General features: G+C 44.7%; 1 protein-coding gene across 1 annotated transcript in view; it reads left to right on the top strand.

The window, feature by feature from the left end:
- Window positions 1-13,673, top strand: part of STXBP5L (syntaxin binding protein 5 like) — a 253,207-nt gene that overhangs the window by 77,308 nt on the left and 162,226 nt on the right. The window contains exons 7-8 of the mRNA XM_025214254.1: window positions 9,936-10,059; window positions 11,164-11,242. Coding sequence (XP_025070039.1) covers window positions 9,936-10,059; window positions 11,164-11,242 — 203 coding nt within the window. The remainder of the gene's footprint in view (window positions 1-9,935; window positions 10,060-11,163; window positions 11,243-13,673) is intronic.

Here is a 13,673-nt window from a genome sequence, read left to right as displayed (position 1 = left end):
GCCTCCTACAGCTGTCATCTCATTATTCAAGTAGCATACTTGTCAATTTTTATGTACATGTTTTTTCTCTCCATTCCCTATTTCATCTTTCCAGTATGCATTTGGCTTTCCCTTATCTCATCTTTTCAGTGTGTTCTCAACTTGTATAAAGCTCCACAGCTGAAAATGTCATTCTTTCCTGTTGAATTAATCATGCATCAGTTTCTTGTCTGCTATTTTAATTAGTTCTTTATAATGATGTTGCCTACATATTGATAATTATTGGAAATGTTGCTTGATTTTTAGAATGGAAGTCTGACAAATGGGAAATTGATTTGTTTTGCATCACTAAAATGTTGACCATAAGGCAAAATGGCAAAGATGTGAACATAAAAAGCAGGACACCATGAATAATGGGACTGTACAGACAATGAATCATGATTTCCTTTCTTTTTATTTTGAGAAACTGCAGAATTACACTGCAGAATTTACTGAAGAAAGATATATGAAAGCAGGTAGCATACATTAGGCCTGTGCGAAACGGTTAGTATTCACTTCGGATATGGATTTGGATTCGGCTGATTTGGATTCGGCTGATTTGGGGCTGAATCTAACTGGGAGATTCAGCTTCCGCTGAATTGGCCAAGTCTGTGAATCAGCCCCGTCCCCCACCTGCTCTCCCAGCCCTGTCGATGGCTTCCCTGCCCGGCCGCAGCTCCCTGCTCTTTGAGAAAAAAAAAAGCTCACAACTCACGGGCTGCTGCCAGGTGGAGGGGCAATCCCCACTGTCCCCCACTGCCCAATGCTGCATGGGGGGCTCTGTCATGAGACCCCATCCCCCGACCACTCTCGCAGCCCCAGCTCCCAGCTCTTTAAAAAAAGGGGGAAAAAAGCCCCAATTCACCGGCTTTTGCCAGGCGGGGGGGGCAATCCCCACTGTCCTGTGCCACATTGGGGGCTCTACCATGACCTCCCAGAAGCCCCAAGGCTGCTGCAGCAACCAGAGAGTTTGGGGATTTATTTTATTTATTTATTTTTTTTAAAGAGCCGGGAGTCGGGGCTGGGAGAGTGGGTGGGGGTTGGGGGACTCGTGGCAGAGCCCCCCATGCAGTGGGGGGGCAGTGGGGATTACCCCCCCGCCTTGCCTGGGATGGGGCCTGGTGGGGGTCCGCCCATCACCCCCTCTCCCCCACCCCTTACTTACCAGCACGGAATTCGGGTCCAGCTCCCTGCAGCAGCGAGCGAGGACTGCCTGAATCTCCAAAGCTCTCTGATATCTTTTCCGAATCGATTCAGGCCTTTTAATTGGTCTCCTGATTTGATTCAGAGATTCAGCTGCCAAATCGGGCCTGTGCCCTCCTATGCTCTAACAGGCGTTCCCGCGCAGCTTTTGCCCGGGTAGTTGATCTGCTTAGTCCTGGGCCCGCGGGGGAACCCAAGAGGGTACCTTGGCTGATGTCAGGAGACCCCCCGTAACTCGCCTGCCACGATTTTTGATGGATCCTCAGTGGAGGGGATCTCCTTCGAGGGTGCCTCCAGGGTCGTCACGCCTCATGGTGGGCACTCACGGGGCTCCGACCTCCCCTACACCCCGGCCAAATGCCACCTTCAGCCGCGGGTCTTCAAGGCTTGCGTTACCACTGGCCCCTACTTGTGTCTTCGCCCAGACGTCCCGTTGCTCGCTGGCGGCGGGAACTGGTATCCTGGGCCGTGCTCCGACCTGAGGTGGAAAGGCTCTTAATTTTCCACCACCCTCACTCCTATTCTAACACCCTCTGCGACACCACATGAAATACCCACCGCCGTGCTTGCCTGTGGGGTCTAAAGGGAAAGCTGAGTGACTCGGCCCGTGGGGCCCTGTGCTTCCCCGGTGCCCCCTCGGCTTCCGGCCTCCCCGTAGTTTCTTCCTCGGCCACCGGCTCTTCTTCCGGTTTCGCTGCTGGGTCTCGCGCCGGCCCCACTGCCGGCTCCTTTGCCGACTTCGTTGCTGGCTCTTGCACTGGCTTCACTGCTGCTGCTGCCTGCTCCCTCGCTGGCTTCACTGCCTGCTCTCGTGCCGGTCTATCTGCCGCTGCTGCTACCGGCTCCTCCGCCGGCTTCGCTGCTGGCTCTCACACCGGTTTCTCTGCCGCTGCTGCTACCGGCTCCCTCACCAGCTTCGCTGCCAGCTCTTACGCTGGTCTTTCTGCTGCTGCTGCTGCCAGCTCCCTTGCCGGCTTCACTGCCAGCTCTCACGCCGGTCTTTCTGCCGCTGCTGCAGCTGCAGCAGCAGCTGCTTTCACTGTCCCGGACCGTCAGCCTCTGCTGGGCCGCACTGCCTGCTTCAGGCCCTCCTGTGGGCTCTCTGGCAGCCTGCCCTCCTCCGGTGCCCTAGGGGTTTCTTTTTATTTCCACCGGGTGGTGTCCCCAGCTGACGTCACCTGGCCCCACCTGAACATGGGTGCAGCTAATGAACCGCACAGGCGGTTTTCCCGCACATGCTTCTCTGCTCCTTCCAGCCCCTGCGATTGGTAAGTAGGGGCTTTCTTCCTCTTCTGTTTTGGCTTGGGGTTCCCCCATAGCCCTGGCGTCCCCTTCTTCTTGGCGTCCTGGGGACAGGGCCGAATCTCCTCCGAATTGAATCGGCACCCGAAGCTTTACACATGCCTAGCATACATGTGAAGGCCAGTTAAACAGTAACCTAACTAATTTCTGATGCCAGGTAGCTTTCTTTTTCAGTCATGTCATTTTATGATTGGCACATACCCTGGAAGTTGAGAAGTGTATATCCATATGTTTTAGATTATCTAAAGCAACAATGGATTTTCCTATTAAATGTTTAAACTTTGTTTGAATCCTGCTAAACTCGATTTTCCGTATATCTTGTACCAATGGGTTCTAGTAATCAATATGTTATATAAAATATTTCTTAAATCAGTTTTACTTTTCAGTTTAGTTTAATGGTCCATTATATTTATATTCCATAAACACAAGTGCTACATTTATTTATCTTCTGAGTACTTTTCATCATTTAATCTATTCCTATTATGTCCCTTTTAATTGATTGCCTGTCTAAACTAAACATTTCCACTCCTTCCAATCTTTTCACACCGGTGAGTTTCTCCGAATTTCTAATTGTTTTATTGCTATTTTCTAACATCCCTTTGGTTTTGCTATATCAAAATTAGAACTAAATGCATTGTGCTGCTAGCTGAAGGTCTTAAACTGCTTATGTAATGGCATTGCAATATTTTAGTCTTATTTTACTGTCCATAGGTCAAATATTGTAAAATACTGTTTTCTGTTATGACTGAAACTGCATGCTCTCAAGAGATTTAATTGAGCCCCCTGGCAGATGTTAAACTAATGACATGATTTGGATATGAGGAATTTTATGCCCCATCCCAAAAATCACACATGCTGCCATGCAACACAATGTTTCAGCTGGAGCATAAAATTCCTGAGATCCCAGTTGTGTGACTGCCAGTGCCACAGGTGCAACCCAGATGTGGGGGGCTGGGGAGACAGTGCTATGAAGGTCATACACTGAGTCCAGAGATGAGGGTCATACAGCAGGATTCCAAGACCTAGGATTACATACTAGGAGTCCAAAGCCAAATGGTCAAGCCTGAGGGAGCAGACAGGAACAAGACAGAAGATACAGGCTGGGAAAACAGGGAAGCAGAGGAAATAGGGAGCCAAGGCTCGTGGAGCAGACCAAGGATCAGGAACACTGGGAACAGACAAAGAGGAAGCTGTCTTGATGCAGGCCCTCAGCACAGCAAGGGCTACTGCTTTTTTACTTATTAATTTGCATTTTTCACCATTGGGTCTCTCAACATTTTTCACAAACTCCTGTACTCTTGGCTAAACAAATGTAATTTTTCTCATTTCCATGTGTGTTCTGTTACCTCACTAGTGACCCTTTCATGGTTTCTGAGCTAAAGGCACCTATGATCCCTCCTCACCTCCGAGTACATTTTTTTCAGCTGTTAGGCCTCATGCATAACCTTTTCAGAGTGGAACCAAGCAATTCTCAAACTCTTCTACCAGGTCTTGGGCTGCTATCCCCTGGTCCTAAACAAGGCTCTCCAGCAGATGTGAATTTGGTTTATTGCCTGAAGTCCAAGGTGATGACCAGTAGTACCCAGTGATTAGGCATACTTTGTAAAGCACAGTATTATTTCATTTAAATTGAAAACATTTCAGGAAATTCAGTTCTTGGGACAAAAAAAAATCAATTGAAAAATGTTCCTGTTGCCAGGTGTCTCTCCATCTTCCACATGGTGATTCCAGTAGAAGTAAGCTTCCTATAGACCAGGGATGTCAAACTCACTTCCAGCTCAAGCCAGATCTAGACCACAGGGCTCCTTATGGGCCAGTTTCAGCCCAGGTCATAGGGTGGCTCTAGTGGCAGTGTATGTGGATGCAGTGGTGGCAGCTGCTCCATTTCCTGCCACATGCTGCATGCTCCATGCTAGAGCTGCTGCCATCAACACGTGTTTCATGCCATTGCAGCAGCTTCAGTTCCAGCATAGACTACATGGCAGCAACAGCTCTGGCATGCAATATGGAACATGTGGCAGCAGCAGGACTGGTGGCCAAGGAGCTGGGGCCATAGCACTGGTGAAGGGAACAGAGGCTAGAGGGTGACTTGGGTGGTGTCAGCCCTCACTCTCTCTCTTGCCGCTGATCACCATATCTACCAGAACCTGAGGGCCCTGAATTTTGCACCAGGCCATTCCCTCCAGGCATGCCCCCCTACTTCCAGTGGCCCATTGGTAGTGCAGTGGGTCAGATGTTGTGGATCTGTGGGCGGTTCCAGTCCACTGTCCATATGTTTAACACTTCTGCTACAGACTCCCTAAGATCTCTTAGGTCTGAGAAGCATAATATATTCTTTTAATTTGCAAACTGGCCCAGTCTGTCTGCGTTAGGAAGCAGAATCATAACAGGGCAGCTCTGTGTGGCAGTGTGGCCAGCTGTCAGTTGTGGCTGTGGCTATTTTTGTAGGCCCTGCAGTCACTGTCCTGCAAAGGCTATGCCCAGGGCTGCTGCCCCAGTTGCACTCTCTCAACTATGCTACTGTTAAGGAGAGTGGCTTTAAAAGCTACTCAGTCTTTTGATCACTTTCTTCTCACAGGAATCAAGTACCTTCTAATTGTCACTTGGCCTTTGAACCATTAGCTCCAGCACCGAAAAGATAAAGCTAACAAGTTGTTTTACACAGGATGTAGAATCTGATCCTTGAAGTTAATAGCTTTCTCCATGGTCTTTCAAGTGCGTGTTGGGGTGTTTTGTCTGCAGATAGTTGTCATCTTCTTCATGAAAGTCCCTATTAAACAAAAGCAGTGCGAGCATGTAAGAAACTTTCCACTAATCCCATTATAAAATTATAATCTACTTCAGTAATGAAATTACATATAGGATTTTTATCATTACAGAACATGTCTTCATCTTCTTCCACCCTGCTTTCTAGATCTTTAATGACTATATTAAAAATCTTTGCACTAACCCAAAATGTAAGCCTTCCAAATGGAAATCAAAATATACAAGGCTAAATTTTTTGTCAATATACACTCAAGAGGGCCTGGGTAGAAGACCACACCCCTCACTAGAGAGGAAGACAGAAACCCCCACAGTCCATACCAGTCTGACCATGGGGTGGAATTCCTTTCTGACCCCAAATATGGTGATCAGTCTGACCCTGAGTGCAGGGGCAAGACACTGTAGCCAGCAACCTCTGGCTTTGGTCCCAGCAGGCGAATCAACACACCCTGGTTGAAGTCCCCAGCCTTAGCTGTAGCCAACACCCAGTGCCTCTGGGGTGGCTTAAAAACACCCTGGCACAGATATAGCAGATAAGAAGCGAGGAGGACAGGGCAGAGGGGATAGGATGGGAGCAACCAGCAAAGTCAGAAGTGTGGGAAATACCCATGGTAGAAAATAGGCATAACTACACCTAGATCAACCCCAACCAGTGACTGTCTAACCTCTTCTTGAACAGCTTCAGTGATGGAGAGTCCACAACTTCCCTAGGCAGTTTATTCCACTGCCTCAGTATTCACACAGTGAAGAAGTATTTCCAGATATCCAATCTAAATGTACATTACTGTCACTCCAAGCCACTGGTCTGTGTCCTCCTTTCTGCAGCAAGAGAGAAAAGGTACTTTCTCTCTTCTTTAAGGCAGCCCTTCAAGTGCATGTCCTCTCTTAAGTCCCATATTCTAGTGTTTGACTTTAAATCCTGGTTTCACAAGGACTTGTGTAACTTTAAGAACCTGAGTACCACACACTGCAGGACAGGATTGTAAGCAAGAAGCTTTTTTTAGCATCTGTGCTGTTTAAACAGTTGAGAGAAATTAATTTGGCAATGGTTATTCATTGGAAAGGTTTTTAAATATTTATTTCACAGGAAATATAATAAAGCTACACATTCTTTTCAGCCTCACACCAGCTTTTTAAAAATTTCTAATACAAATATTTTTTAAAACCATTGCAGACTTGGAGTTCCCGTTCATAAGCTAACATTTGTGCTATGTTTTTAAAATGAATCCACTTTGATTATGAAGATTTTTTGTGACTTCATTGGGTTTTTGTTTAATAATAATATGATTGCATTGTGTCAGGCTAACAGGTGTCATTGTCACTGTCTTCATCAGGTGTTATTGATATGGTGTCAATGCTGAAGTCTCAGGAACTGCAGTTCTAGCAAAAGTTGCTGCCAGGAGATCTTGTTTTAAAGAATGACCACAGGCTAGCTTCTGTGGCAGAGGCTTGGCCAGGTTTATTATCTACAAAGTATAGCCCTTACATGCTTTTGATCTGACAGAGAAGGTGTTAAAGCATGCATGCCCAGTATTACCACAACACCATGTAGGTTCCCCTAGGCCAATACAAAATTCCTATACTTTCCAATTCTCATTTTATACAGAGGCCAAACCAAAGTATATATTACATTCCACCTGTATTTTGATTATCTTAAACCATCCTGTACCACGGGCTTGTTCCACATTCTGATCTGGGTGTTCCCATTTCGGTCTTATCGTTTTGTTACTGGACTCTTCTACAACTTGTACAGCCATCTCCTCCTCCCATCTGGCAGGACTGCACATCTGGCCCACATGCCAAGTTTTGTTTATGCAAGGAGTTCATACATCGGTCAGGTTTGATGGTCTGGCATACTCTAACTGATGCTTTAGCAAAGCCATTGTGTGAGCACTATATATATTGATCAGTGCTCCAGTAAAGCCTACAACAAGTGCAAGTGGTCCTTGCAATATGTTTTGTCTATCACACGACTCAGTGACAAATCCTCCCAGCCACAAAGCTGTCTCACCAATCATTGTTTGCCCCACATAACTCCATCAACCCTGTTCCTTTTGGTTCTTCGCTTTCCTTCTTTGAATTTGGCCCCACTCTGTTATTCTCTTTTCTTTTATATTTACTCCTGACATTTCCTCCTCCTTCCTTTCCTCCTACAACTGCACAATTGTTTTTCACGTGGACCCATATTTAGGGAAGGATTCTTATTTAGGAAAGTTCTTGAGCACATGTTTAACCTTTGAAGCTGATGACTACATTCATACAACGTAAGGGAGTGCCATGCTGATAGATGCTGCAGCTGTGTTGAAATAAACCAGGCCTGTTCTGTACATGCACTCCCAAACCAGAAGCTGCGTGGCCACATGGTTCAGTGCTGTATATACCAGTAAGTTCTGCTGCTCAGCAGCACTTATTGGTGCACACACAGCAGCACACTAATGTGGCTACAGTACCTCTGCTTTGGGAACTCATGCACATAGAGCAACTAGAGCACCATGCTGTTTTGCACTGGATAGAAATCCCCAGTTAAAGCCCACTGATTTTCTTTTCCTTAAAGGTCTGCCTGAGCTTTGTATTTGTTACTGTCCTTAGATACTCTGCAAATGGAGTGCAACTCTATAGGGATTAGTAGCAATTCAAATAGTTGTACTTGGGCACTATTGATTCTGAATATTTTGAATGATAGCTGGGTTGGACAGTTTTATGGTGTTGTACATTTTGGTCATGCTTTGTGCCATAATAGAAAATCCTTTGCTTGTTGAGATGATGTTTTTGAAATTTGTTTTTGGGCAGTGTGTAGGGGATACATTTGGCTAGTTACCATATGATTTGAAATATTTTTAATAAAGTCGGTGATCTTGGACCTTTCTCAGCAGCTTGCTGCAGATAAGTCTTGTTCATTTCAGAGGTCATGTTCTTATGCACCCCCTACATTCCGTCTCACAACATAAGCTCTCTCCCCAATATACACACGTGAACTGTCTGACTCCCTCAACGGGAGAGTTTTTTGCAAGGAGTTCCTTCTTCCCACCCAAGACCTATGGAAGAGAGACTGAAAAGATTCTCCAAGTCAGAGGCTTGGTGAGAGCAAGAACTCTGAGCTGGTTCACCCACATTCCTTGTTTTTCTCAGGCAGCCTGGCCTATAGTAAATGCCCACTGTCACAATCCAGACTGGTCTGTGGTATGTGTAGAATAAATCTTAATCTTAATAAATCTCTTCAGATAAAATTCTCTGCATCTGTGGACAACTGCACTCTCTAGGAACAGCTACTACACATAAACATTAATGTACATAGTTGAATTTCTTTACCTTGTCTTATGAGCAGTTTGAGTGAGAGTATTATAAAGGGATGCTGACAAGCTCTGGTGGTGAGCTATAGGCAAACAAAGGGCAGCCCACTGCTTCTACATTACTGAAAATGGAGATATTCAAGAAAGCCTCTCACTTAGTCTCCCATGATGTCCTCATGGTTAAGCGGGGGAGCTGCAGCCTTGATCATCTCACAGTCTGATGTCTGGAAAACTGGCTCTGGGGTCGGACCCAAAGAGTACTAGTTGATGGGAGCAAATCAACATGGCACAAGGTGACCAGTGGTGTCCCTCAGGGCTCAGTACTCGGGCTGGTACTCTTCAACATCTTCATTAATGAACTGGATTCAGGTGTCAGATGCAGACTGGCAAAGTTCGCAGACGACACTAAGCTATGGGGGAAGGCGGTCACACTGGAAGACAGGCTGGGAATACAGGCTGACCTGGACACACTCGCAAGGTGGGCGGACCACACCTGATGGCCTTCAATGTAGAGAAGTGCAGAGTGCTCCACCTTGGGAGGAAGAACAAGCAGCATACTTACAGGCTTGGCGATGCTACACTCACTAGCACCACAACCAAAAGAGACTTGGGGGTCTTGATCGACCACAAGATGAATATGAGCTACCAATACGATGCCATGGCTGGCAAAGCAAACCAAACTCTGGCATGCATCCACCAATGTATCTCAAGCAAAACCAGGGACGTCATCCTCCTGCTTTACTCGGCCTTAGTGAGGCCACAGCTGGAGTACTGTGTCCAGTTTTGGGTCCCCCACTTCAGGAGGGACATGGATAAGCTTGGGAGTGTCCAAAGGAGACCCACCCATATGATCAAAGGCCAAGGGGGCAAGGCTTAGGAGGAGAGGCTGAGGGACTTGAGACTCTTCAGCCTGGAGAAGAGAAGGCTCAGGGGGGACTTGGCGGCAGGCTACAAGTATATAAGGGGGGTGCACAGGACCTGGGAGGACAGTTGTTCACCAGGGTTCCCCAGGGGATAACAAGGTCTAATGGCCCCAAACTTCTGGAAGGCTGATTTAGACTGGACAAAAGAAAAAACTTCTTTACAGTCCGTGTGAACAGACTCCCCCTCAGAGGTGGTGCAAGCACCTACTCTGGACTCGTTCAAAAGGCATCTGGATGTTTGTCTTGCTGGGATCATTTGACCCCAGCAGACTTTCTGCCTATGGCAGGGGCTGGACTCGATGATCTCATGAGGTCCCTTCCAGCCCCTAATGTCTATGAAATCTAACTGAAACTCATACATTAAAATTATTAGTTTGAATTGCATGTTTCATGTTGGCTTTCCTCTTCTTCTCTATTCTCACTGCCTTTTCTTTAGGCTATTCATTCTGTTGCATGGCACCATGAGGGGAAACAGTTCATGTGCAGTCACTCTGATGGCAGCTTGACACTGTGGAACCTGAAAAGTCCTAGCAGACCATTCCAGACAACAGTTCCTCACGGTAAGATAGATGCTTTCACACACATTAGAGAGCAAGATAGAAAGCTAAGTCCCTCATTTGATATTGAAATGGAAATGTTCTCTAAGCCTCTTTCAACAACCCTGCATAGACAGATAAATGAACTTAGTCAGACGTCACAGTTGAGGCAATATATGCATTTACTTTGAGTGAACATAGCAAGAGAAAATTAACTGTATCCCAGTCAATAAATCATAAAGGAGTCTAACTGTTTCCAGGAATTTTGTTTGGGCAAGATCGGTATAGCTCAGAAAAAAAGGGAAATTTTAACTTTTTCTAAAACCTGCTTATTTTATCATTCTTTTTGAGAACTTCAAAATCCTAGACACATGCAATATCTGCTTTTTACAAATGATTCCTCCCTCAATTGAAATTAGAAATTTCTCATGTGACTTGCACAACTAGCCAATAGCCCTTGAGTTTCGTATATAAGCATACTGAACTCATGCAAAAAACAAAAAACTGCTCCCAGTCAATCCAGAGAGTAAAAACCTTTACCAATAAATTGAATCAGGTCAATCTGAAGAATGAGTAAATCTGAGGGAATCAAGAGCTGCTCGTGATAATAGAATTCAGAAAAATAGACCAAATTAGATAAATGGATTATTCATTGTTTATTAGTGACTGTGTGCCTCTTTTTGCGCCTTCTGAGTGCCTCCGTGAATGCTTGTTTTAAATGCCCTTAAGCTTGGCTCACATATGAATGCAGTAGTGAAAACTATGCTATTGTGAGCCACTATCCAGTGCCTCATACAGTGTTTGCAGAATCTGCAGGTTTTGTGAAATGTGGCATCATAAGGGCTGTGTACATTTGAAATAAAATTTATAAACATCGCACATCTTTTAACTTTAGTAATTTTCTGAGAAGAAAGAAAGTATGTCAAGTAAAAGAACAAGAATCTAATTAATTACTTTTTGACAAATGAATAGCCACAAGGAAAGAGAAAATAGTTATTAGCACTGTGCCATTTGCTGTGCAGTTTGCATTTAAAGTTCTTTCTTGTACTATCTATATAACCTTTTCTTTTTCTAGCATACTGGTAATTAGAACATTTAGTTAAGTTTATACCTTCTTTCTTTTCACAGGAAAAATTCAGAGAGATGGAAAAAAACCTGAGTCCTGTAAACCAATTCTTAAAGTAGAGTACAAGACCTGTAAAAGCAGGTATGTTTTTCACTGGTAGAAAAGTTTAGGTCTAATCTATGTACAGTATATGATTGTTCTTTGTAAAATAGGGTTACTCATACACACTGTCACCTACAAAGCACTGCAAAACATTCATATGAATGAGATATACTTTAATTATATGAACAGATGCTGTTTGTTCGAGAGGATTGTTTTATAATTAAATCACTGTATAGAACCCAGTGTAACTGAATTTTGTCCCCCACATACTATCTGAGCCATAGACTATCTTTGTAACGTTGAGGAAGTTACCAAGTCACCAGAGAGCCTCTGCATGTAGTAATCTGTAGTCACTTTTCTAATTTATGCTATCTAAAACTTATTTAAAAAATGTATTGATTTTTTTTAAATGCAAGTCTGGAACTGGAATGGATAAGGACTCGATAAAGAATGAATATACATTTACAGGAACTAGAATGATAAGAAATCACTGTAAAGAATGAATATACAACACATTATACAATATACATAGTAAATGTCATTAAATGGGATTTTTATTCCTATTAGTCATTTTTTTGGATCATACTTTGGATTTTAGCTGCCTCAGTTTTATCTAGGTCCTGTTTAGGCACCTAGGGTGCAGCTACACGTGCGCTTTACTGTGGAGTAGACTAATTAGCTCCAAAGTAAAGCATCACTGTCTACATGTGCACCAATATTAAGGCACAGTAAACTAATTAACTCAGGTGTAAGATAGTACTGTCAGGGACAGTACAAAGTAATGAAGTGCATGTGTAGATGGTGACAGGGGCTGGCTGGGGCATTAAAGTACAGGGTGCTGCCTGCTGCATGGCTGTATACTTTAGTACTCTTGTGCCCCAGCCAGCCCTGATGCTACCACCCAGAGCCCAGGGTTGACCCCCTGAGCCTACTGCCAGCCTAGGACTGCTCTACCTTGGCTCAAACTGCTGCTGTCCCGGGCACACTGCTTCGGAGTTTATTGCATCATGTTAATTTCACATGTAGATGCACACCTACAGAAACAATCTTGAGCCGAGCCCAATCCCCATGAATAGCTTTTGAAAAAAGAAATTCCCCCTAAGAATAGCTTTGTTAACAGTGCACTTCTATCATGTGCGGTAACACCATGTACCCACCACAATCCCCAGCAATTGCATTATAATGAACCTCAAATATACCCATCAGAAAATAACTATACTATAGCAGTATTTGGATGATTACAAGGCATGTGTTGGAGTTAAATTTTTGTCTTATAATATGATCGTGGAGGTTATGGTGCATCTAGTGTGTTACTATACATGATAGAAATATAAAGACCTTATTTATAAAAGGATGGCATCTGCCCTTGAAAATGGTGGATATGTTATTTCTTTCAGTTAAGATATGTTAAAGAAAGATACTTTCATTGGATAATTCTTTATTTTCAAAGTTTGTGGAGTGAAGGTGTTCTTAGGTGAGTTTAACTGGTTTCAAATGAAGTGTTTTTTCTCTTTATGTGAATTTATATAAAAGTCCAAATTCACTTCAAACCTGTTAAATATACAACTTTAGAAGCAGTGGCACACATTACAAAAAAAGAAGCTATTATTATATTAATATCTACTAAATTTTTCCACATGCACTGTGCTTACACTTCCTGTGCAGAATATGGGGGTGCCACCTCATCCACAGCACCGTCATTCTCATGTCATTACTTTGCTGCCCTTTACCCACCCTCTGCTCCAGGATCCCATTGAAGTGTCTTCAGAGAACTAGAGTCTGTATGTGTGTGTGCACTGCGCAAATCTGCACTAAGTAGAGCCAGGCAGATGCATTATATCCACAGTTCTTCACTTCCCCTGAGACACTTGGTTACATGGCTTTTCTTAAAAAAATCTCTGTGAGGGAAGCCACAGCTTAAGGAAGTCTGTTGAAGCTGGGTGGAAATTTAAAATCTAGTTGTCATTCCAAAAAGGAACAAAACCAAACAGTTCTAAATTTATCTTGAAATGAAGTTTTTGAAAAAATGTTAGTTTCAGGTGAATAGTTACATTGGTCAAAACATTCAATTCCAGTAAGTCTGACCTTACTGAAATGCTCTTTCCATTCTTTTCATGGGGGGCATGTGCTCCCGGATCTGCACACAGGGGAGTGCAGGCTGCCGCTGCAGGCTGAGGCAGCGCTGAGCTCTTCCCAGTGGGGTGTTGGGCTGGGGCTGCACTTGGGGTAGGTGGTGGCAGTGCTGGGAAGGGGACTATGGTGAATTTTGGGGCACCTGCAGCCTCCTACCATAGCTCCCCTCCCAGCACTACCACCACCTGCCCCAACTGCAGCCCTGGCCCAACCCCACCACTGGGAAGAGCTCGGTGCCACCCTGCCCCGCCCACAGCAGCAGCCCACCCTCACTCCACATGCAGATCCGGGGACACATGCCTCCCATTCCCTCCCAGGGTGCATGCAGTGGCGGGAG

Source organism: Alligator sinensis, unplaced genomic scaffold (genome assembly GCF_000455745.1).
Source record: "Alligator sinensis unplaced genomic scaffold, ASM45574v1 scaffold1301_1, whole genome shotgun sequence".
In the NCBI taxonomy this organism is placed as follows: domain Eukaryota; kingdom Metazoa; phylum Chordata; order Crocodylia; family Alligatoridae; genus Alligator; species Alligator sinensis.
This window is presented reverse-complemented; position numbering and strand designations above follow the sequence as displayed.